A 24,281-nucleotide genomic window follows, 5' to 3' on the forward strand; every position below is an offset into this window, starting at 1 on the left:
TGTCAATTCGTCAACGTGACTTTGGTGAACTCGTTCACACCAATGCGATGGTACTTGCTCTGTTGCTACGAGAGGAAAACAGGAAATTTATTTTGGCGCAGGACGAGGAAGGCCGCCAGCTGGACGTTGATGCACTCTTGAAGCTTGTAGCCACCCTTGGTGGAGGCTCAACCACGACACAGCCCGTGCGAGTTTTGATTGATGTTGGCGCCCAAATCCTGGAGGCCGGCAATCAGTCGGTCGCCCAGCAATGGCTCGCTATGACCCCCGAGGCAGATGTTGAGGCAGCAATATTTTTCAGCCACAGTGATGAAATTATGGTTATTGACCGGGAGGGCCATGTTGAGACCCTCTTTTCATCTTCATTCCGACAACGCATGGGCGGTTGCTTGGTGTTCCTTGATCAACAGCACTCGCGTGGCGTAGATTTGAAGTTACTCCCTATGACGCGAGCCGCAGTCACTCTAGGACCCAGACTAACCAAGGATAGACTTGTGCAAGGTAAGCTTCACTGTCCCAATATATCCTGGAAAGAGTACTGATTTCATTGTTTTTCCAGCTTGTAACCGCCTTCGTGGCCTTGAAAAGTCCCAATCACTTCTCTTTCTAATCCCACCGGAAGTCAGTCACAATATGAGGTCTGTCTTAGGAATATCGTCCGATAGAGACTTCACTTCGGCAGACGTGCTAAAATGGTCTATGGCTCAAACGTGTCAGTCGCTGGACAATCTTCGACCCCTCTGGGCAAACCAGGGGCTTCAGTACCATAGGAGGATCGAGCTCTGGGACTCACTCGTGGAACAACCAGACCCTTCCAAGGAGACAGCTATTGCTATACAGGAGCCCGAAGCCCGGACACTCTCCCAGCTCTACGCCCCCTGGGATAAAGATGAAGCGAACGCCAAAGGCTACATGTCTGAATGCGGTGTGGAGAACGGCCAAGTTCAGGAGTTGTTGAAAACGTTACAGTCAGCTTCAGGTCACATCACAACCTCCGCCTACCTTCATGAAGAACAAGAGAGGGAAATTGCATGTGAGGTGGAGCGAGAACAACAGGTTTCTCGGCCCCCATCATACCAGCCTAACAAACACAGCCTGCATAACGATGTCCGGCATTTCGCTACATTCGGCGAGTTTCCTGGCAATCGCCCATCCAAGGCTGTCACATTGGCATTCCACGGTCTGGCGAACACGTCTGCTGGAAAAGCGGATCATCCAAGACTGCTTGCTCCTAGGCTGTATTCCACTTTGGACTTCAACAAAACTGCGAAAGAATCCCAGAATAATCTCATGGACGATTTCTGCAAGCCGGTGAATTGGATTTTGTCCAGCGCCCACAGCGACATTCTCCTTATCGTGAGTCAGTACGAAGCCAATGAATTAATTACCATCGTTCGCAAATCAAAGAATTCGAGGCTCAACATCTACGCCCCACGGCTAACAAAGCCCATGCGGTCGTTCCGCCATCTCGATTTCTTTGGCATTGGCGCAAATATTTCCACACAGCCTAACGACTCCATGACCCGGTGTTTGGAGCTGTTTTCGGGAAGCCTTTACTTTAGCTCATTCGAAGAGTACAAGAATTTCCGTTCGTTTTTGGGCCTTATTACGGATTACCTTGGTGAACTTCCAGATGGCAGCATGACCAATGAAGGATTCGTCAAGTTCTTTACTCGTATGAGCCTCCAATGGCCTCTTGACTCACCCTTTACCGAAAGTCCCCTCCCATTCCTCAGTGCACTGATTCATATCCGGACTAGAGGTAGTGGATATCAACAATCCCACATTGATACAATCATCAAAGCTATGCCATTGAGCGCTGAGAGATTTGATTGAGATTGAATCCGACTTCTGACCTAACTTTTGTTGTTCTTAATTTGAAAAACATGCTTCTACGCATTCTTTTAATGTTGATATGTTGCTTTTGGATACTAGTACTTCAAGTATGAATAATAACACTTTCGTATCCTTCTATAATGGTCCTCCCAATACCGATCACTATAACACCCTTATGTGACTGGATTCGCTAATGTTCGACCATGAACAGGAAATCCAGCGCAGTAACCACGGAGAACCATTTGGAGCGGATATCAAGTTAGCCAACAGTTCCTAGAGCCTACACATGGAGAGCAACCGCCAAGATGTCCACGGAAGACCTCGCTGCCGACGTTCGTCCAAACATTTACTCTGGGTGCTGGAGTGCTGGAGCCGAAAATAAAGTGAGGGAAAAGTGAAGGTTAAGTCAAAGCGCTATTCTAAGTGAGGAAAAGGTCAAAATAAAGTCAACAGGTCATTCTGTGGCAGAAAGGAAGCATATCAACTAATCCATAGTTTACTACAGGCCTAGAGGTTGGCATAGGACAGTGTACATTTATTTGTCCTCTCCGTTGCGACTCTCATTCTATATAATTATCGCCATTCTTGCACTAATGATCTTGCCCCTGTCACTTCTCTTCCCTTACGTCTTGCTTCCTCTCTCTCACCTCTCACATCTTCCGTCTCTCACCTTCTCTCCTTTGTTTATCTCTTTCAGCTGGTTGCCAATCGCGTGACTGAGCGGAACAACGCGCGGGCTGCTATTATACGGGTGATTGCCGCTATACGAAGCGGCTACGAACACATCATCGCTCACTACAACGCAAACCAACCTCCAGATATGTTGGTAATGGGTACCAACGCAATAGACGCCAGCATTGCCATTTCGGAGCATAGGTGGATGCAATATGATATCGAGGAACAGAGGGCCTTGGAGTGCTTCCGCCTAATTCTTTGCCGCCACCTGAAGGGGGCTCAACTAGAACTCAGATCGTCAATATCGATCTGGAGACCAAGATACATTCAAGGGAGGTGCTACAGGTCGGTATCGTTGATTCCAAAGGCGCAGCAGTACTTGATTGCCTCACTAGATATAGTGAGGGAGTCACCGCGCCTTCCGTGTCGTCATCGAGTGGGCCGGCAACCTGGCGCCAAAGGCAATGGGAAAGGAAAGTACGACAGTACAGTACGGTCAATGGAACCCTTGATGCAAAGGGCGTCGTTGGGAAACTCCAAGCCAAGGGTATCGACAAAGAAACCATTTTCGTGGCCTGGCATGAAGTTTGGAGGAATTCTGCAACAATGACAAATTAGCGATTATCCGTGACCACAGAGTAGAGATCTTGACCTCGCAAATCTTACAAAGCTGCTCTGCTTGATAAAGACCCGGAAACCGTATGGGCTCTACTATCATGCGGCTGAAATATATATTTCCTTCGGCTGCATCACACCTATTGCAGACTTCCTGGGCCAGTCTGGCTAGTAGTCTCATTTTATATAATATAGCCTATCTCCCATTACTCCTCTTGCCCTGTCACTTCACTTCACTTCACTTCACTTCTTTCTTTCTCTTCTATCACCTCTCACTTCTTTCATCCCTCACTTTCTCTCCTTTCTTTCCTCTTTCAGAATTCACTCCTGGCCTTCAACAAGGAGGACGATTTCGCGAGATATACTCCACATAGAGCTCCACAAATAGCTCGCACTTTCCAAGAAGAGGACAAGCCATCACTGCAAGAAACTAGTAAGTCAAGAAATTTTAACAAGGCTGCAACCTGTCTTAAGACACCAACACTAAGACCATATAGAAATGGCGTCAAACAATATAATCACACTACCGGACGAGCTCGAGCTTATGCAGCTCCGGCAGCTTGCTGTTCGGATGACAGAGCGTAACAATACGCGGGCCAATATCATACGTGCAAGGGTCGCCATACAAAGTGCGCACGTACAGATAATGGCGCACTACGAACACGGCCAACTTCCGGATGTGTTAGTGGCGGTTACCAACGCCATTATTGACAGCCTTGTCACCTTAGAGCATAGGTGGACACTATGCAATATTGAGGAACAGGGGGATTTGGAGTGTTTCCGTCTGTTCCTTTGGCGTCAATTGGGCTCCGCTGGAACTAGGGAATGAAAATTGGAAGGAATTCGCGCTACCCCTGCCATGATGCCACGACCGGATTGCCCATGGCGACAGATTGCACCCAAAGGAGATGGCAGTCCAGACGACCTTGGAAACGTACCGGTCACGCTAGACGAGCTCGAGATCGATGCGTAACATGTATGATTCTACAACAATGATAAATTGGTGATTCTTCTGTGACCACAGAGTAGACATTTAAACCCTGTAAATCTTAAAAAGCTGCTCTAATCATGAAGGACACGGAAGCCGTATGGGCCTCTGCTATCACGCGGCTGAAATATATATTTCCTTTTGCCGCATCACCCTTGTTGCAGATTTCGTGGACTAGTCTAGCTAGTACCCTCCGGGGCCGGAGGCGCACCTATCTAACCACCTGACCTACTTGGCGGCCAGCAGCAACTTGTCAGATAAGATGCTGAAGAGCGCTGAACTCTTCTTTGGGGCTCTGACCGCAGTAGCCTCCTTGAGTAGCATGTGCCGATAGGTAAACTTCACAGCAGGTAAACCATTCTTTGTTACGCACAGGTTTAAAATTTGGTGCGGAAAATCTTTCATTGTCTTAGGACAGACAATCACCAAAGTTGCTGCACAGTATACACGTCACCATTTTAATTTTATATAGTATGAAACAGCCGGGGGACTGCTAGAAGTGTCTACCGTTATCCCCTTTATCCTCTCATTCCTATAAGTCCGTCACTTTTCTCACATTTTTCACGTTGTTCACGTTTTCCACTTTATCACTTTTACGCCTTACACTATCCCCAGCCTTATATATTTCTCTCACTTCGGGAATATCTGAAATCTTTCGAGAACCAGTGAGTCCGGCACCCAAAATATCAGCGATCTAGCCTCTCGACAACGGGCGGAGCAAGCTGATATCCAAATCTCCCAATTTGAACTGAGAGAGATCATTCGAACAGACAAAATACATGGTTCAAAATACATGGTTGCAACCCCCACATGGGACAAAGCTTTCTGACGAGGACATGTACCTCGCATACAAAAATCTGACGGCCGTCGATTGAGGGAGAACCTACCCTGTAAACTTTGACAAGAACGGACATATCAGAGCCAGCCGCAACCCCGAAGATCCGGCCCCCTTGGCTTGGGCACATGGTCTCCCGATGGTGTATGTCGTGAAAGGATCGGCGCTTGTGCTCAGTGATGGCACAGATACAGAGACCACCATTACTCTCCGCCCCTACACTGAAGGTACCCGTGGATCATCCATGATCTTTGGGATGAGTCCTTGTCTGCTCATGGACATCAAAACTAGGATGGACAGAGCACTGTACTGGGCAGTTGCGGGTTTGTCCCAACCAGAAACAACAGGCAGCTCAGTCAACTACTTACTCCCCACTGTCAAGACGTCTCGCCCTCCGCGAAATGTGAACTTTTACGACGGTTTAACGGGTGCTCATCTCGGTGGTGTCCGACAAAATGGATCTATCACAAACGCTAATTTTTTCCACAAGCTGATGGATGTCTTACTCAAAGTCGATGGAATTTCAATTCACCACAGAGGGACCGGACAACGAATGCCGATGAACACTGATCGCTTAGCCGAAGGGGACTATGATATCGTTTGCCCTTAAGGTGAGTCTCTAATGAAATAATGAGAAACCAGGCTAACTTTATTAGGTTCTATCTGACCGACCGAAGAGAACTCCTAGACAAATACCATTAGAATAATCCGCGGCTAACCTAAGGATATTGCTCCTAGGGGATTATATAGAGAGCGCATATATGAGAGGAGTAGGATACACAAGGCCCTGGCCTGTTCTCAGAAGCAAAAGCTAACCATATACAGAAAGGGCGAACAGCCGCGCGGTCATCCTACCCGATAATCTTGACCTACTGTAGCTCCGGCTGCCTACTTATAGGATGACCTAGCGTAACGACGCGTCGGCTGACATCACGCGTGCGGATGCTACGATCCGAAGGAGTTACACACGTCGTATAGGGACCTTGCCACGGAATAACTGCCGAATATGTTTGTCGTGATTCCCATTACTACGAACAGCGTCTGGCAACTTTAATATATAAGTGGAGACTGCGATATTGAAGAAGAGGAAGACCTAAAGTCCCTCCATTTGCTTCTTTGATAGGACTAAGCTATCTGTCATGCATGGAAATTACGTTGGCCAGTGCCAATTGTCAAGCAAGTCCCCCTTTCTCCTTGCCCAAGTTCGTCGATTCTAACTTGTTACTTCTCATAGATTATGAGCCTCGACAACAGTTCCAAGGCTCACTTGCCTGGCGGGCAGCTTGCATGAGCAAGTCCAACCGGTGGCCCCACTGCCAAAGTGTTTACTGCATTTGGGAATCAAATGAACTAGTATCTTTTCGTCAACTGGGTATTTTAGAGGCGGTTTTTTGTGCTTGTTTCGTTGGGCCTCCATTGGCAGCTGGTCGTGGCCCCGGCTTTCCCCTTTCCTTCCTCAGACCGTGAAGAGGCGGTTCTGGTACGCTGTTATATGCTTATAGCTTTGGTGCAATTTCCATATATGGTCGGGGGCCTTTGCAATTCACTTCTTGGCCCTTTGTTGTGTCCTTTACACCTGCCCAGGATCTTGGGGCCTTGCGTGATTGCATAAAAGTTGATAGGAATTCTACGATGGAAACAATTTTGCGACTATTTTTGAACACAGAGCAGGTGACTATAAAATCTCACAAGCCGATCTGATCACTACTCACCACCTAAAGTCACTACTTTAGGTTTCTATAATGTCAAGCATCTAGTGGACTGGTGGAAATGTCCATAGTTCTCCCTTTTATCCTCTCACATCACTCTCCTATCGCTCTCCATAGGTCCCTCACTTCTTTCAATTCTTTCATATCTGCCCTTCTTTCTTTTGGCCGCTGCCATCACGACTATCTACACTTACCTTCCAAACACGGGAAGAGCAGAGCCATAGCCGCCGCACGGTCAGAGATTTTAGCAGCGCTCAAACCTATATCAAGACGCTAACGCTTTTACAGAAATGGTTGAAAACCGGCCAGTTATAGCCATCCCACCAGATGAACTCGACCTAGTGCATCCCCGACTGCTCGCTGACCGTGTGACCCAGCGCAACAACGCGCGAGCCATAAATATACGGGCGAGTGCCGGCATCCGAATCAGTTACACACAACTTGCCGCGGAGCCAGGAGAACACCACATCCGTTAGAGCGCACCGCCTCCGCCCGCGTGATGCCTGACCAGCTCCTGGTTGAGGTCGCGAAGAGATTCCTGTTTGTATTCCTGATCGGAACAAGTCCTAATGGTAGCACCGAGGAGACCCTTGCCCCTTTGGTAGTCCCAGGGTCGTTCGCAATCTGTATATATATACTATCAATCAAGCCTAGTTCGTGCCCGAATACATCTTGCCTCCACTCTCTTAAGCTGAGGAGACCACATTGCCCACTGGAGATTTTTCCGGATCAGTATGTGGACCACAGCTGAATATCTGCTGGTGTAAGATTTGGTTGGGGAAATATGTTATGACAGGATTCATCTGACTGATGCTTTGTTCTGTCAGGCTTCACATGCTTGCTAGCTACCTACCTAGGTACCTAGGTAGTATATTAGCTGATCTGACAGATAGAGAATCCAGCCGCTCCTCTCTCCCCTCTCTTCCTCTGACCTTTGCTGCCAGATCAAAATTATCCATCTGCCTTTGGACAGACAGTTGCCTTTCTCATTGTCTCACTTTTCTCTTCTCCCTCCTTCATCCGTCACCCCTCACTCACCTCTCACCTCTCTCAGCTTTCTCAGCTTTCTCGGCTTTCTCGGCTTTCTCACCTCTCTCACCTCTCTCACCTCTCTCACCTCTCTCACCTCTCTCACCTCTCTCACCTCTCTCACCTCTCTCACCTCTCTCGCCTCTCTCACCTCTCTCACCTCTCCTACTATTCCTCGAACTCTCTCGCTACTCCCACTTCCCCTTACCCTATTGTTTCTCTCACTTCCACCACATCCTGAAATCTTTCAGAAACCAGTGGTTCTGACACCAAAACCATCGGCAAGTTAGCACCTATCTCAAGAAGCTAACGCTAACAATATATAGAAATGACCGACAGTCGTGCGGTCATCCTTCTCGATGACCTTGACATCGCACAGCTCCGGGGCCTTCGTGTCAAGATGATCCGGCGCAACAATACCCGCGCCGAGATTACTCGGGCGAACGCTGCAATTCGAAGCAGCCACGCCCAACTAATGAGGGACTTTGATGGCCAGCCAGAATTATTAGTCCCGGCTACAATCGCCATGAACCATAGTTTGGCTATTTTGGCCTATATGTCGCGCATGTGCGATATCGAAGAAGAAGAAGACCTGGAATGCTGTGGCCTAATTCTTTGGCGGGGTTAAGCCATATACTAGTAGAGGCTCTTTGTGGGTCTCCATCCTGATCTTTGAATTCCGGTTACGGTTGCTAACGTAGGACTAGTTCCTGTCAACGCCGGCTATGACACTCCCAAGTGAGGAACCTTGTTTACGTTTACCCACTCGATAACATTCTACCTACTCGGTAACATTCTACCGGACCCTCCCCGCATAAATTGTCACCACTCCAGGACAAGTCCGGATTCAGACCCCGATTGGGGACTGCCCCCTGTTAATACCAAACACGAGCATTGGTGTACTGCGTTAGGCACTCAATGGAGACTACACACATGTTCTAGGTTAGAAGACAATCAACAATTCTTTGTGATCACAAATGAGCGTTTGATCCTTCGGACCTTTGTTGCTTATGATTGCTATCCTCCATGATATAAAGGCCTCTGATCCTGATGGGCTTCCTAGACATGGCTTATGCTCCATCTACCAACTAGGCCGAAAGGTGGGATTCGTAGATACTACCAAGCTGACTCTTATATTTAACCAAGACCTAACTAGTTACCTATAAGGTAGTCACCTAGTCCATGTCACGTGATAGTTTTGCCCTAACCAACAATGATAGAACCTGGGGCAAGGAGTATCTCGAATTTGAGGCAAACTACAGTATAGCATCAGTTCCCCCAAACAAGTCTATATATGGTCCACTGGCATAAACACATGGCTAGGTTAATTAGGTAAAATCAAAGAAATTTCACTTTCGTCCCTCTACCTTCTCTCTATTTGCCTTCCCTATATGTACATGGGCAATTCACTTTAAGCTCCCATCGTATATTCTCTCGGTTTTCTTCTGGTTTCTTACATATGCAAATACCCGCATGACTATTAGTGAGCATGACAAATTATATACGGCTTTTCCAAAAAGATTGACAATCCAGACAGTACTTGCCACCTCTAGCTTCTCTTTCTGACAATTGATAAGAGGCCCGGCGGTCCATGACCGGATAGCATGTGTGATCAGAGCAGAGGTTAATTTGTCGGGGCAGATTTTAAGTCTTGGTCTACATCGAATCAGCGCAAATAAGGATTAATCATCTATGGCACTGACCCCGGGAGCTACATGTTCATCTGGTTATGTCTGCAAACGAGCTTTCACTATGTGCAGATGCATATCAGAATCAATGATATACTAGGTCTCTATATTTCCAAACTAGATTTAATTCCCGTTGTTGCTTGTCATGTCAAAGTCTTTGTTCTTTGTTTGGTACTCACCTATATAAGAGGAACTTCACACAACTAGTGCGACCTGACTTTACTTTACCTTCAGTTATCGCTCAGTCTACAATTACAAAGTTCTAGTCTAACTTTCCTATATAAATACATAATATTCCACTTGCCATTTTCCTGGGTATTATGGATATGGTACCATGTCCAGCATAAAAAGCTGCATAGCTTCGTTATACTCCTGTTATACAGCACATTCCATACGCGTGGCATTCGAGGCGATGGTAAATGCCCGACCATGGAAACTCAGCCTTTCACATTTTCGTGTAATTGCTGAGTCTATGGTAGGCGAAATGGAGTTAGCAAATGACCCACTAGTGTTCCTACAGGTTGAGGAACAGGAAGATGCAGAGAGCTTTTCGCCTGCCTTGCTGCATTCTGGCTGGAAAGGAACGACACGAACATGAAGGCCGCCTCGAGCGCCTTCACGATCGGCCAAATCGTGGCAAGCAACGACTTCATCGCCCAATCTCGCCGCATTAGCCGACAGTTGTTCTCGCACAAAAGCACGTATTCCGACTGCCATGACGACAAGCCTTAGCCGGGGGCAGATTCCCTAAGGAATTCAAGCACGAGTCCTGAAGAGATATGATGAGAGTCTCGACGAATGTGGGAAGGGGACAATATGTGAATTGCTCAATCTTTCTGACTTGATGCTTATATGGAGGTTTGGTGCAAATCACACATGACAAGTTTTCGTTTACTTGCTTCGTTAGCATTGGGCTCCTGTTTTCCCCATGCTGCCTCTGCCATTTCCATCAATTTCAAGACCTCCATCATCATCCTCTTACCTTCAACAACCTACACGCCTCACCCCATATTTTCCCACTACACGACGCCGAATTCTACACGACTGATTCACCAGTAAGCTTTCACGGGTCATAGTAACAGTTGTGATGTTTTCAAGCTAATTCGGTGTGTTCCTTGGAGGACGTTTTACCACATCATCCTTTTCTCTTTTCATGTCCTTCGCTGAAGACCCGTTGCTATTCCGCAAGTCGGTGAGATCCTTTCACCTTCACCGCAGCCCTGCCCATTGCCGCCGAGCTGCCCGCGAAGACCGTGAGCGCCGCAACCATCGATGGTGACGCCCCCACTGAGCATCATTAACCGGCGCGCTATCTCTACGCTGTGCCATTCACAACACAACACGTTCACATTCCTTACCTGCTTACATCGCAATTACTGCTGACGAGTCTGTTTCAGTTGTCGACTGCCGCCCGCTTCACAAAATTCTTGAGCCGGACCACTACCCTATGCCATGCCAGGACCACATCGTTCAAATGTGTAGGGGAAAACCTTCTATCACGATCATTGACGCGGCAAATTTTTCTACCAATGGATGGTACATCCCGATGACATTGGACTCCAGTCCGTCGTCACGAGTAGGTCCCCCTTGGTTGTGCCCACATGCAGTTCGAGATTTTTGCGCTGGTGCACTACACCAACGGGTTCTGGATCCATAATGGACCAGAGAAGCCGCGACATCTCCGTTCCGCCGTCGCTGCAAAGCTTAAGATCCTTATTCGGGACTTCATAAGGGCTGTTCGCTCCCACCGCCAGGAATGGGAGATCACCGATGCCGAGAGAACCAGAGTGAGTACATTATATATCGAGTGGATTATTCACTGACAGTATAACAGGAAACCTCGATTGCGTACGGCCGCGCCTATCAGGACGCTTTGGGAGACCTTCCATTAGAGTATTCCCTCGTAAACCCTAACCGCCCTCCCCCAATCACCGGCCAACCTTGGGCCCTCTTCGCCCAATCCTTCGGCTTTCCTATTATGCCTCGCGGACAGGAGCTTCTCGAAATAGCGATCATGGGCAACGAGAGCTCGATGGCCTATGTCCAGCGACAGATTGATGACATCCTCCGCGAGTTCCGTAAATGGTGCCGATCGTACGTCGACGACACGCTCGCTACGAGAACCACATCGACCGCCTACGCTTAATGCTCGCTACGCTGTTGGAGTATAGCATCTGTCTCTACCCGGCCAAGGCCCGCGTTGTCTTCTCGCCACTCCCCTTACTCGGCAAGGAGATCGACAAATTCGGGATGACGACTAAGGAGGAGAAACTACCACATCGAGTGCTCCGACAAGAGCACCAATCCTGGAACCTTGCCTCCCGACCTGATAGCTGCCTTGTGATCTACCGGTAGTACCGGTCAGGGATATGGCAACGTCGTGAAGGCCAAGGCCAGAACATACATGGACTCATTCCTAGGCCCGGATAACGTTAGGGGCAATGCAGTTTATTCGAGGCTCAAATAATTGCTTGCAGGAAAGAAGTGCTATGAGGAAGTGGTATCTAAATGACACCCTTGATTACCGCCTATCCGCCATATAACTAGCCTCGCAATAACTATGTCTCGCTCTTAGACCAACAGAGCGTACCCGGCAAGATAGCCCAACTCCAGTAAACAATGGATTTTAGAACCTAGTTGTGGCATATCCTTCTCTGGTTCGCCCGTTGGATGAGAATGGAGTTGAATGTCTAAGGTGATGAAGTTCGTTCCTACAGGCCATAACCTTAATGGTACGAGCATCCCGGCCTCCCTATGTTGGCTTACAGAAAGCCGGAATACCTTACAGAAGCGAGAAATTCGAGGGGCTCTTTCTCCGCAGGAGAGCTTCCTGAAACTGAACTGCAGCGCAGCCGCTTTCCTCCATCTTTAGCTTATAGGTAACATAGCATCATTCTATTATTAGTACACATATTGGATAGGATAGCCCTGGAGGTATCTTGTTTTTACCGCCACGCCATCTAACCTGGCCTGACCCGAATCGTCCGGCATAGCTTATCTCCTAGCGTCGGGCCGAACTACCAGAAGTGGATAGCCACGAATTGATGACGCGGCCTTCGAATATGTTGTAGCCTTATCATATATGAACCGTGCTTTTTCCGCTCATGCAGGCAGATCTGCAATCTGATAAAAATTTCCCGATATAGTACATTTCATCTTACTTCTCTTACCAGTGTGGTCTCACACTGGTCTTCCTCCAGAATGCGACCGCCATCGCTCCTCCCATTACTCGGGTTTATAGGCTTATCATGCGCCCTCTCAACTACGGTAGATAACGAGCCGGTCAAAAATGCAAATCACATTTTCAACGTTATCCAAGACTCAATGCGCCAGTGGGGATCGTCTCTACACCATAATGGAGTGTCGTTCTTCCTCGCGGGCGTTCCCACCGGTACCCAATTCTACCACGGGACATCCAAGGCCAGTCCAGTGAATGGTACCGAGTGGTTAGCGTTTGAGCCCGAACATGCCATGGTCTTCGCCCGGCCGCGGCGTGGCCCTCCGCCACACCTACCGCCCGACGACCCCAATACCGAGCGACATGCTAGAGGCCATGGCGAACTGCGGAAGCGGGATCATTATAACAAAGACGAGAAACACCATGGCCCGCCAGGTCGTCGCGCACGGAAGGAATCCGATGAAAACGAGGCCGGGTATTTGCATACCTATGCTGCAGCAAAGGATCTCCGCCTTCTATATCTCGACGGTATGTCTGCTGCCAAGACATCGAAGGGCACGCTTGATTCCCAGGATGCAGTTCTGTTCGCCGGCTCGCTGGACGGCCATTCGAGTCCGGGTGGACAAGAGAACGAACGCGCCAGGCTAGCCTGCGAGATGGCTCAGAATGAATGGGAGGGTCGCATTGACGGTGTGCTGCGCATGGAAGCCGGCTTTGAGATTATCCTGTGCGATTTCAAGCGCGATCTTATCCCCGTGCGAATCACGCAGGTCAAGCGAAGCTCCGAGGAACACCGTGGGCCTAGGGGTAGCCGTAAACATGGCGACCGGGACGGTCCTCGTAAAGAGGCTGATGACAAGCACCATGACGGTCGTGGTCCAAGCCAAGGTGATGATGGAAATAGACACGGGCCCGGTGGCCCTGGTGGTCCTGGAGCGCCTCCCCATGGCGGACCTGGAAACGGGCCCGACGCGTCGCGCTGGATGCGTGCAATTACCGCGCGGTACAACGGGATCGGTGGAAATCGTGTCTCGTTGGACTTCAACCACTTCGTCACAGCTTTCTCCCACGACGTAGAGCTCTTCCGAGATAATTCAACCTTCCCCCGACTTGTTGCCCTCTCTGCTGAGGAGCGCGCTGCTATCCGTGCCGAAGTCACGGACTTAGTCATGACGCATCATCCCGCGGAAGTCGGCGAGGACTGGCAGGCGATCACCGATATGATTGTGATTCGGTATAGTAAGGAGCTGTCGTACTTTGTTTCCGGTAGCATTGATTCAATTGAGCGTCTGCAATCTGAGATTGAGCGTGTCCTGTCTCCATTCATTGACTACAGTGAGCGGGATGATGCCGCTGAGATTGAGCGTTGTGCAACTCAGTTCTTGCCGTCGACATCTTTCGAGAGTGGGGGCATTGCGGCGCGTGCCGTTTATGGTGTTACTCACAGAATTTGTTCGTCTCTGGTTGAGGCTGGCAAGGGGCGGGATCTTACGTCTGCGATTCGGGTTATTTGGGATCTGGTTGGGTATCTTGATTGGGCGACCTGGAAGGAGTGCCGGGGTTGTGCGGCGAATGAGATTTGTGTTGTCCCTATTTGGCCGATGGGTACGGTCCAGGACTATGATAGTCCACAGTGCAAGGATGCATCGAATCCATACGACCAAGGTGGAGAGAGTTACTGGGGTGGGATGCGCAACTGAGCGATTGATGCGGGTCACCTGTCTATTGTTTTGGTTCAGGTTTTGGATACCCTACAGCGGAAGTCTCTTAGACATAATTGGCTTAATTCAGACATATAGAACATTTATCAAGGGTATATACAATACAGAACGTAATGCTGCTGAAGAAGTGTAAAAAGGGAGACCAGTGTTCGTCATTGTTGCATGCGCTAGTTCCAAAGCAAACCACGGGGTCGTATTCCCATTATATAAAATATGGAATTGGTGAATGGTAGAAGAGAACGATCAGATCCCATCAAGGGTAAAGTCTCTACAGGGGAAGAGCACCCTTGGCGGAGGAGGCGGAGGAGACAATGGAGCCGACGGTAGTGCCGACGCTGCCGAGGCCGAGAGAGGACAGGAGAGTCTGAACAGTGCTCTCAACCTTGACCAAAAGGACGGAAGCCTTGTCCTCAGTGGTGACGGCGATGAAGTCAGCACCGGGGATGTTGGGGATCTTGGACTTCAGCTCGGAGACGGAGGGGGCCATGGCGACGACGTTGCCAACGGGGCCCTGGACAGTGGAGAGGTCAAGACCACCACCGAGGAGACCACCGAGGAGACTAGGCTCAAGCTGGGCGAGGAGGTTCTTGCCACCGGCAATGCCGTTAACATCAGTGATGGAGAGAACGTTCTGGAGAGTGTCACGCTTGATGTAGCCGGTGACGGACTCGAGGCCACCAACGATGGAGCCGATAAGGCCGCCGACCTGGCCGAGACCAAGGCTGTCGAGGAGGTTGACAACTTCGCTGGTCAGCTGGATGAGGGCGGCGTTGCCATTGTCGAGGACGGCGGTGACCTGGTGGAGACCGGAGCCGCCGCTGGTGTTGAGCTGATCAACGGAGTCGGCTGTCTGGATGACCTGGCCAACGGGCTTCTGGAGGGCGCTGACGGGCAGCTTGCTCATCAGGCTCTGCAGCTCGGACTCAGCGGTCATCTTGATGCTCGAGGTTCCAGCCTGGTTAAGGATGGAAAGAACCTGGCCGTGGCCGGCACCGTTCAGGGTGGAGAGAAGCTGGTTGGGAGCGGCGCCCTGGGTCAAGTCGGAGGCGGCACCGGTAGGAATGGGCAAGCCGGACATGGCGGAGGATGCGGCGGCACCGGGGCAGGTGGGGATCATAGAGACCACGGGCAGAGGGATGCCCGAGGGGATGACGCCGGAGGGCAAGCAAGAGGGAACTCCGGAAGGCAGAGCATCGGTGGTGCCCGAAGGGATGTTGTTAACAAGGTTGGCGAGGTTGGCGGGCAGGGCCATAGCAGTTGAAGCCAGAACGGCAGCGGAGAAGGCGAAAGACTTCATCTTGTCGTTTAGTGAGTGGAATAAGTTCAAAGACTTGTTTGGTAAAATGAATGGACGGTATGAACCGAGATCAAAGAATGACTGTTGGTAAGGAATGACAGGAAGAAAGTTCTTGGAGTTCAAACATAATGGCAAGACGTCTCGTGTTATATACGATAGCTGCTGGTAGGGGATCAGCGTTGATACGAGTCCGCCCCTCCTATGTTGACGTCGTTGGGTGTTCTCCTGAGCTAGCAAATGCCTCGACAGAGGGGCCGCTCTTCTCGCAAATGAGTCCGATGGGGTAAATGGAACAATAGCGTTCCTGTTTCATCTACCAAGACATAAGCTTTACGCTGAGTGGCTGATGAAAGAACCGCCACACCAGATTGGGTCCGGCACATAATGTTAGTTCCGCTTTAAGCTTAATAAAATGCCCATCTTCATTAGCCATTTTGCAGATCATTGACTGAGCTCCAAAACAAAGCCGGAGGATAGCTCCCGCTCCAACTTTGGGGGTCCAAGATACGGATGACATCGCCATCTTTATTGGTCCAATTCGACCCAATTTTGAGTCGGGAAACCCCCTGGTTCAGGGATTAAAAAGAAGTATTCCCATTATGAGGCCTCATTTACCACAGATTCTGTTCAGGCTTCAAAGTACACCGCACCCGTAGCACCAGGATAATATGGGGGCTCCGAGCCCAAGTCCAGCGGCATTTGTTATTGATAGCGTCGTCGGCAGCAAACCTTAAGATGTCAAGCCGGGATCGACACTACTAGTCCCAACCTTCTGATCAGCATGGTCAATGATTCGTGGCCTTCTGTGCTAAGGTCGCTTGAGATCAGCAGTTTATGTGCCAAAAGAAACTGTACCAAGGAGGTTAAACTCCACGTGGACAACATTAATGCTGATTGCAATTTTATCCCTCCCCAGTGGGTTAAAATGTCAAATAGTTCAGTGGATCCTGGGCGCCCGTTAATTGCGGTGAGTTCTTTGTTTGCCGGAAAAATGGAGGATTGGGGGAGTGGTGATGATATCATTATTTATCGGATGAGTGGGATACCTTTTAGGGGATTGGATTGACAGGGGCTACCAAAACTCCTCCGGCGTCGATGTATGTTGTAGATATTTCTATTTTACTGCTCCCTACTCTGCTGTACTCCGTACTGTCGCAGTTCCAGTCCAAATTGAAAGCAAATCAGCAAATCTGAATATTCGATGATTTAAATAAAAAGGGGACAAAGTCAAAAGCCGTTGAGTTTGGCTTAACCTTTTCCAATGGATCCGGGGAATTCAGGGGTAACCTTATTAAAACGCTCACACCTCTTGGTAATTTATTTACATTTACGGAGTAGTAAATGTTAGCATGTATTATGTTTTGATATGTTTTGTTGATGTTATTTGATGTTACTCCGTATGTTGTAGATCCCGTATAATGCTCCTCAATACTAAATAATTGAGGCAACAACAAATAGCAGTGGAGCAGATCGTCCTTGACGTTGCCTTCAAACATAGACTACAAACCTAATTCAACCCTTCCGCCTCTCGAAGGTGGGGAATATGGATATTATAAACGTGGTATCAATTTGGAGATGACATCTTTATAACTCTATCCTGGTCTTCCGTATATAAAGGTGCGATGAGGTTGCAGATATTCACTGTGTGGATTCACCATAGATTTCCTCAGTAATGACTAACAACTTAGTTCGACAAAATCTTAACTGCTGCAGCTTCAGCCACCACCATGACGGCGGTTTGAATGTTGCCGGTCGGGAGGTCAGGATGGATACTGGCATCAACAATGAACTGAAAAAAAGGGGTTAGCATCGTCTCCTGAAACGAACTATTCTGGGTCACATACCAGGTTATCCACTCCGTAGACCTTAGCATTAGTATCGACAACGGAAGTGCCGTTCTTACGGCCATCATCGGTACCCATCTTCGCACTGCTGACGTAGTGCGTACCAGGGGTTTGGGCTTTCAAGATGGCCGAAACATTGGTGTGAGTCTCAAGCTCAAAGCCAGTGGAGGGGGCGGTGATGTCCTTGACCATCTTCTGGATAAAGGTGCGGGCGGCCTTCCGGTCAGCAGCAGTCTGGAGGTAGGGCGACTTCTCAATGACAGTGTTTCCGCTGGCATCAAGTCCCAGGACACCGGATGAGGTGAGGCCGTGAGTCATGTACGTGGTCATGGTTACCACGCCCTCGTCAGTAGGCGCGCACGAGCCCTGGTAGTACTGGGTGTGGCCATCAATCTCCTCCGACGTGAAGAAGATCAAGCGGTGCTTGCCCTGGGTCAGGACACCGCTGTGCTTGCGGTAGAGGGAGATATCGCGAGAGTCGGTTCCATTGAGTACACCTTCGTAGTCGACAAGTCCAAATGATGCGTTGGTGTTGAAGGTGATCGGGAAAATGGGGTGGTCCTTGAGACCGACACCGACAGGCAGGTCAATCCACTGAGCCTTGGGAGGCACGGCAACTCCGCTCTTCTTCGCAGTCTCGATCTGGGCCTTGCCGCCAATACCAGAGTTCCACAACAGACGCGGGGTTGACAGAGCGCCCGCAGCGAGCACCACGCGACCGTGCGGAGCAACCGTGATGATCTGGGAGCGGCCCGAGGGAGTCTGAACCTCGACACCAGTGACCTGACTACCGGAACGGACCAAGCGAATCACTTTGGTTCGGAGAGCAAGGTGGAAGTTGTCCAGCTTGGCAGCAGCGGGGAGATAGGTGCGAACAGGGCCAGCACGCATCTGGTCCTGCACGTTCCAGGACGGGTAGCTGTAGATCTGGTGCTTCTCATTGGGCTCGGCGATCATATCCACCGACTTCCAACCAAGACCACTGAGGAACTTGGATAGCACATTATACAGACCCTGGTCATATCGCTTGCCGTCGGCGGAGGGCAGGGTGGTTCCGGGGTTGCGCTTGTAGAATCGGTCTGCAGCCGACTCGACATCCTTCCACTTCCAGCCCTCGGGCCATTTGTCGTCGAAGTCACGGGCTGGCGGGTGAACGAAGACCATATAGTTGACTGTTACTCCACCGCCGAGCACACAGGCAGCATTGCCGGCAGTGTCGGTGCACATGTACTGGTTCCAGACATCGAGCGCACCGATGTTGGCCGACAGTCCTGGAAGATCGATGGGAGTCAGTGAGTGGTCCCATGTGAGGGTCTCATTGTTCCCGGTGGCCACGGTTGGTCCGACACCTCGCTCCAGGAGCAGAACTTTCTTTCCGGCCTGGGCGAACTTCTCGGCGCTGATGATACCGGAAGGGCCACCACCGACCACAATATAATCATAGGTGTGGTTCTGGAAGACTGAAGCAGAGGCAGCCCCTGTAAAAACAGAGAGCGCAATGGCGAGAGGGCCGGCCTGGAAGATCCTCATTTTGACGTCTACTAAGGAATAAGATCTCACTACGAAATCCCGGTCTATAAATCTCGTCAGGGAAGGGCGTTGGCCATTTTAACTGTTTTCACGACAAGCCCGTCGCACCCACCCAGACCACGCCAGTGGATCAATTGTTAAAGACTTGGCGAGAGACATGGCGAAACATGGCGAAACATGGCTCGTCGGGGATTAATTTCGTCAAATCGCACCGATTAGGTATAGTGCGATCAGATAAGAGCACTTAACTTTTCTATCTTAAAGCAGCGTGGGAACTTTCTGATCTGAGTTTCCGTCTGAGGGTTTTTATCTGGCATACAATCATGGACATACATACAGGTAGTATGTCTTGAAAGGACAACATACATTCGTTGTCCGCCTGATGGGCATGTTGGCATGGATGTTAAAACCCTTAAATTGCAGCTGTTTTGAGAAGTCTCAAACAAAATGAACATGCCTCCACTTCAACCGTTAGTCTTTAGGCACCTCTCGGAGCAACACCGAAATGGCGTTGGTCCCCGTTCATCCTTCCGGGAGAGCGTTTTCCCAACCATCCAGTGCTGCCGCTGACGTAGAAATAATCGACTTCGAGTTTTATGGGATAAATATTTTCGGACTTTGATTCGTGCATTATACGGAAGAGGCGATTATTAAGTTCTTAGTTTCGCTAAGCCACCCTTCCTGCATTCCTGGGCATTCGAATCCAGTAAGTAACAGAGTTCTGGAACATCTGCCAAGTGGATAGTGGATATCGTGAAAACCCCAATGTCCTTACCAAGCATGTAGTAAGCAGAATCACGTAAGGTACCCACTCGAGTCTGCAGAATCGGCTTCTGGAAGAAAGTCCTTCGCACGACAATATTGGCAAATAATTGACAGATAATCGGGTGGCTTTCACAATGCAGGTAGTGATTCCAATGTGATCACAAAGTATGTCATCAGTGGGAAGGCTATGATGTAGGAGTTATAAGTAATTAACTATAATCTTGATAATCTGTTTAGATATAGCTTTGAACTATGTGTAAGGGCTCTTAACTACTCCGTATAGAATATCGGAATCCACTATCTTTGTCGATATATGTTGGAAACCCCAGTTAATTTCCATTAATGCTGGTCCCTTTCATACAACAACGCTAACCCTAGTTCGGGTTTACATTGCAGATCGCAGTCATGCAGGATCTGCACTCAGGCTCCTACCGGAAAGAGCCTAGATCCTTTTGCTGTATGCAGTTTGATCATAACAACACTGTCCTCAGTATACAGACTATGATCTCACTGCATCGGCGCTTCGAAAATTTCAATCAGGACTGCTTTCTTCTCGTTGTCATTTTTTGTCTTTTCTCACCGAGTCTTTCTGATCTCTCATGTTGGAGGTATACGAAAAAGAAGCATAAATAGATGCTTCTTTCCATGTATGAAGAAGATAGACAAAACATTCATTTTACCCTCTACAAAATTGGAATTCTTCATATTCATAGTATTTTTCATATATGTATGCTATTTTTGTTCTCACATATACGTGCTAGGTATACAGAACGCTCTTTCTGTAATCAACAATATATATATATCTGAAGCCCAATGTCTATATACAGGGCTCCCTCTTACACGTCTTTTACTATGGCTTTCCCCATTAAGAATTTCGACAATTGTGAAGCCTTGTATCTCACCGATTGAACCAAGAGAACTAGTCAGAGCTATACACTAAAAGTGCACGATAGCACTTGACGCCATGCGCGATGGGGTCATTGTCTTGTGTATTGAGTTGCACAGGTACATAACCAGTTCCAAAATATAAGAAGCGGTCAAAATAATCCAAGATTTAGCGATTTACGGCGACAACATTGAAGCATAGAAGGTTGACGGTTTCGCAATTTCCGTCTCGAATATGGAGAAAGATGGGGAAGATGAGGGGAGTCAACAAAAGAGTGGGGCCAACCGTTGCGTTGCATAGGGCAATCCGCGACGCTCAACATCTCCAACACCCCTTGTATCAACCACACTCTTCTCCACGTACAAAATGTCAAGTCCAGCTGCCCGCCTTATACCGGCATCTTCACGCACTCTTCTCCTCACCTTCGACGCGTTCGGCACCCTCTTCCACCCGCGTCTCCCCGTCCCCGAGCAATATGCCGCGACCGCGCATCAATTCGGATTATCGCGCACAGCCGTCACCCCGGACAAACTCGCAACCGCATTCAAGGACACATTTCGTGCGCAGATGCGTCAATACCCAAATTACGGCCGTGCGGATGTTCTCCGAGGCCAATACGGGGGGCCGAGGCAGTGGTGGGAGGAGGTGATTAGGGGGAGTTTCGGGCGTGTTTTATCTACAGAGAATGGGGAGACGCGTCCTGAAACACCCAAAGAGCATATTCCTGACGGCATGGTGGAAGCTCTACTAGATCGGTTCGCTGGTGCCGAGGGGTATGCGCTTTATGACGATGTGCTACCCTTCTTCCGCCGAATGCACAAACTGAAGTCCGCGAATAAGTGGTCGTTTGATAGGATAATTGTGGGAGTTGTGTCCAATTCGGATGACCGCGTCCCTGTCGTACTGAAGTCGTTGGGGTTGACTGTTGGTGATATGCGCGCCGACCAGGATCAATCCAGCATGGATCTTCCCGGGTTTGAGGTACGAGGTATGAAAAAGGATGTTGCAGGGGAACATGGCAAAGATTATGCGGACGGCAACTTGGACCTCGATATTGATATGGTCATTACTAGTTATGAGGCGGGCGAAGAGAAACCTCATCGCTTGATCTTTGACGTGGCGAGACGGCAGGCTCTTAAGGTTGCCCGGCCATGGTTGACCAGCAGAACCAAGTTTAAATCTGTGCACGTGGGAGACGATTTTAAGAAGGATTATCAGGGTGCAAGCGATGCAGGCTGGGAGAGCTATTTGCTTCCTCGAGATTCTCATGGTGCCGCGGAATTTGAAGTGAAACAATTCCCAGATCTTCTGGGGCTGGCTGATAAATTGGACCTTTTCCCATAAACGCACGTTTCAACAGACGGCAGATACAGTTGAACGTGGTCTACGTCAATCATCGACAAACTATATCGAATCACAAATTAAGAAGGTGACTTTGGAGTTCCCTTGACTCTACGAAACATATGTTATCTACGCCCTAAACTGGCACAACGACGAAATACAACACTCTCGAGAGATAAGAGTCTGCGCTATTCATCTTCAGGCCCAGGTCTCAGCATACCGCTTCCTTGCAACACACCGCATATCACCTTCCTCTGCTATCGAAGGTCCCTTGGTAGCAACGAGCTTTTGATCTGGTCCCTGCAGAACTTTGCTGGCATTTTCCGCTGAGGTTTTTTCTCTTCCACCAGCGCCTAAACGCAACCTAGAGGCCAAGCCGCAAACGGGTATTGGCCATACACATACATCTGCAGGTTTCTGAAGACGCTTCCTTATCGCTTGTTCTTGTCGATACGGCTGGATGAACCTGTCTCTTACTGCTTTGGTGTATTCACACGTGCCAGCAGAATCTAGTCTATTAGATGGCCTGGCAGCCTGAATAAAACTGGGAACGGAATAGCTGTCTGAAAGACCTCGCTCGAGATAGGTTGTCTAGCTTTGGCTTTGTTTTTAAATGGTGTCAATAACTCTCGCAACCCCATTCATCGCGAGCACATAGCAATGGGAAATCATGCATCTCGTGGACCCCGACAAGTAAGAGGGGGCTTGTACAAATCGCAAAAAGATTGTGTATTTAGTTAGCGATTTTTCCGATTTTTAGAAGGCTTCTTCGTTCCCGGGGTCTCCATTGAAGACAGGATTATATATTCTCTTTCAATGTGCCACTACTAACAACCAAATTATTTCTAAAATGTGACGATCAAACCGGAAATAGCCCATCAAGTTGACCTCGGGAATACCTCAGGACCGAATATAATCGACCAATCACATGTCGATGTGCTATGCCCCGTACACCCCGCATAACCCCAACGTTCAGGCGTGGGATCGAACTGCGCAAAAAGCTCCGAACTTTTATTGTGACATCGACCCTCTCCGTGAGATCTTCCTGACACGTTCACGCATGCTGTCAATTGCCACCTAATCTACCACGATCTTAATCTTAAAAGTCACCGCGGAAGTCCCACACTGCTTCGACATTGAAGATGGAAGGTGTCCAAAAGCCACAGGGGTCAGTTGTAATCATTGGAGCTGGTACTCAAGGCAGACGTCTTGCGCACATGGTAAGCGCTCATACTCGAGACCATGGACATCCATCTTCGTGTTAACGTGTTGAAGTGGTCAAGCCGAGGCGGCACCGTCCGTCTGGTAGATCTCCAAGAGCAACAGCTCGAAGATGGTCTGAAGTACGTGGAGCAACTTCGCGCGGATGCTACAGACCATGAAGGAGACTGGGGGAGGATCGAGACTTCCCAGCCCGCCTCTTTGCAGTCCACACTGAAGGATTCATGGCTTGTTGTCGAGGTACGACTTAACTCTTCACCGATAGGACCAATTGATTAACGCGACCTAAACAGTGTGTGCCGGAGAACCTGAAGCTAAAGCGAAAAGTGATCACTGAACTTGATGAGCTTGCACCTGAAAGCACAATCATTGCTTCGAACTCGAGTAGCTACGGAATCTTTGAGATTCTCGAGAACATGAGCTTGAAAAGCAACAAAAGAGTTATGAGCGCGCACTGCTGTAGGTGACTATCCAATCCAGATAGGATACTTCGCTAATTCTCTGTCAGATTGGCCACCAGAGACGTCCGGTAAGGTCTATTCCACATTATAGCGTTTCCTGTTCGACTTGCTAACTTGGAAGTCAGCAATTGAAATCATGGGCCACAAGGATAGCGATCCTAAGCTGATTGCCCTGGTCCTGGAACAATGTAAAGAACATGGATTCTCACCTTTCCACGTCAGAGAAAACTCTATCGGCTACATATACAACAGGTGAATTCCTCTCCTCTCCGTTACTGTACGATCAGGCTTAACAATATTCAAGAATCTGGGCTGCTATCAAGCGCGAGACTCTTCTCACATTGTCTGAAGGTGTTGCCACACCCAAGAAAATTGATGCCATTTTCAAAGACGTCCTAAAGACGCCTAAGGGCCCATGTGAGCAGATGGATGTTGTCGGCTTGGATGTTGTGTTGGATATTGAGAATCACTACGCCGAATCTCGGAGTGGTATTCCTACTGAGCCGCGGGACTACCTTCGAGGAATGATTCAAGGTGGAAGTCTAGGTGTCAAGAATGGCCGAGGATTCTACGACTATGAAGATCAGAAGAAATGATTTTTCCATAGTTCATATTTGATTACATTTTGCAACCCGAGGCTCATTGACTTAATAGGGGACTCC

At 49.1% G+C, this 24,281-nt stretch overlaps 12 protein-coding genes across 12 annotated transcripts; 9 read left to right on the forward strand and 3 right to left on the reverse strand.

Annotated features, from left to right (window-relative positions):
• Positions 1–47: 47 nt before the first annotated feature.
• On the forward strand, positions 48–1,836 carry N7525_008922 (uncharacterized protein; the record flags this gene model as incomplete). Its single annotated transcript, XM_061214544.1, has 2 exons — positions 48–501; positions 560–1,836. 2 exons carry the CDS (start codon positions 48–50, stop codon positions 1,834–1,836), a joined length of 1,731 nt encoding a protein of 576 aa, XP_061068975.1.
• A 697-nt stretch (positions 1,837–2,533) lies between these two features.
• Positions 2,534–3,129, forward strand: N7525_008923 (uncharacterized protein; the record flags this gene model as incomplete). Its single annotated transcript, XM_061214545.1, has 2 exons — positions 2,534–2,808; positions 2,913–3,129. 2 exons carry the CDS (start codon positions 2,534–2,536, stop codon positions 3,127–3,129), a joined length of 492 nt encoding a protein of 163 aa, XP_061068976.1.
• A 1,959-nt stretch (positions 3,130–5,088) lies between these two features.
• N7525_008924 (uncharacterized protein) lies at positions 5,089–5,559 on the forward strand (the record flags this gene model as incomplete). Its single annotated transcript, XM_002562988.2, has 1 exon — positions 5,089–5,559. One exon carries the CDS (start codon positions 5,089–5,091, stop codon positions 5,557–5,559), a length of 471 nt encoding a protein of 156 aa, XP_002563034.2.
• A 1,389-nt stretch (positions 5,560–6,948) lies between these two features.
• Positions 6,949–7,134, forward strand: N7525_008925 (uncharacterized protein; the record flags this gene model as incomplete). The annotated part of the gene is made up of 1 exon (XM_061214546.1): positions 6,949–7,134. The coding sequence occupies one exon, from the start codon at positions 6,949–6,951 to the stop codon at positions 7,132–7,134; it is 186 nt and encodes a 61-aa protein (XP_061068977.1).
• An 881-nt stretch (positions 7,135–8,015) lies between these two features.
• On the forward strand, positions 8,016–8,429 carry N7525_008926 (uncharacterized protein; the record flags this gene model as incomplete). Its single annotated transcript, XM_061214547.1, has 2 exons — positions 8,016–8,289; positions 8,395–8,429. 2 exons carry the CDS (start codon positions 8,016–8,018, stop codon positions 8,427–8,429), a joined length of 309 nt encoding a protein of 102 aa, XP_061068978.1.
• A 1,321-nt stretch (positions 8,430–9,750) lies between these two features.
• On the reverse strand, positions 9,751–10,092 carry N7525_008927 (uncharacterized protein; the record flags this gene model as incomplete). Its single annotated transcript, XM_061214548.1, has 2 exons — positions 9,751–9,845; positions 9,894–10,092. The coding sequence occupies 2 exons, from the start codon at positions 10,090–10,092 to the stop codon at positions 9,751–9,753; spliced, it is 294 nt and encodes a 97-aa protein (XP_061068979.1).
• Positions 10,093–10,976: 884 nt separating this feature from the next.
• Positions 10,977–11,521, forward strand: N7525_008928 (uncharacterized protein; the record flags this gene model as incomplete). The annotated part of the gene is made up of 2 exons (XM_061214549.1): positions 10,977–11,162; positions 11,210–11,521. 2 exons carry the CDS (start codon positions 10,977–10,979, stop codon positions 11,519–11,521), a joined length of 498 nt encoding a protein of 165 aa, XP_061068980.1.
• A 1,055-nt stretch (positions 11,522–12,576) lies between these two features.
• Positions 12,577–14,253, forward strand: N7525_008929 (uncharacterized protein; the record flags this gene model as incomplete). The annotated part of the gene is made up of 1 exon (XM_061214550.1): positions 12,577–14,253. One exon carries the CDS (start codon positions 12,577–12,579, stop codon positions 14,251–14,253), a length of 1,677 nt encoding a protein of 558 aa, XP_061068981.1.
• A 289-nt stretch (positions 14,254–14,542) lies between these two features.
• N7525_008930 (uncharacterized protein) lies at positions 14,543–15,571 on the reverse strand (the record flags this gene model as incomplete). The annotated part of the gene is made up of 1 exon (XM_002562991.2): positions 14,543–15,571. One exon carries the CDS (start codon positions 15,569–15,571, stop codon positions 14,543–14,545), a length of 1,029 nt encoding a protein of 342 aa, XP_002563037.2.
• A 1,684-nt stretch (positions 15,572–17,255) lies between these two features.
• On the reverse strand, positions 17,256–18,945 carry N7525_008931 (putative cellobiose dehydrogenase; the record flags this gene model as incomplete). Its single annotated transcript, XM_002562993.2, has 2 exons — positions 17,256–17,360; positions 17,416–18,945. 2 exons carry the CDS (start codon positions 18,943–18,945, stop codon positions 17,256–17,258), a joined length of 1,635 nt encoding a protein of 544 aa, XP_002563039.2.
• A 2,017-nt stretch (positions 18,946–20,962) lies between these two features.
• Positions 20,963–21,940, forward strand: N7525_008932 (uncharacterized protein; the record flags this gene model as incomplete). The annotated part of the gene is made up of 1 exon (XM_002562994.2): positions 20,963–21,940. The coding sequence occupies one exon, from the start codon at positions 20,963–20,965 to the stop codon at positions 21,938–21,940; it is 978 nt and encodes a 325-aa protein (XP_002563040.2).
• Positions 21,941–23,079: 1,139 nt separating this feature from the next.
• On the forward strand, positions 23,080–24,215 carry N7525_008933 (3-hydroxyacyl-CoA dehydrogenase family protein; the record flags this gene model as incomplete). Its single annotated transcript, XM_061214551.1, has 6 exons — positions 23,080–23,157; positions 23,213–23,398; positions 23,452–23,617; positions 23,667–23,687; positions 23,745–23,871; positions 23,924–24,215. The coding sequence occupies 6 exons, from the start codon at positions 23,080–23,082 to the stop codon at positions 24,213–24,215; spliced, it is 870 nt and encodes a 289-aa protein (XP_061068982.1).
• Positions 24,216–24,281: the final 66 nt, after the last annotated feature.

Source organism: Penicillium rubens (genome assembly GCF_028828025.1).
Source record: "Penicillium rubens strain IBT 27055 chromosome Unknown utg000003l_segment0_segment0, whole genome shotgun sequence".
Classification (NCBI taxonomy): Eukaryota; Fungi; Ascomycota; class Eurotiomycetes; order Eurotiales; family Aspergillaceae; genus Penicillium; species Penicillium rubens.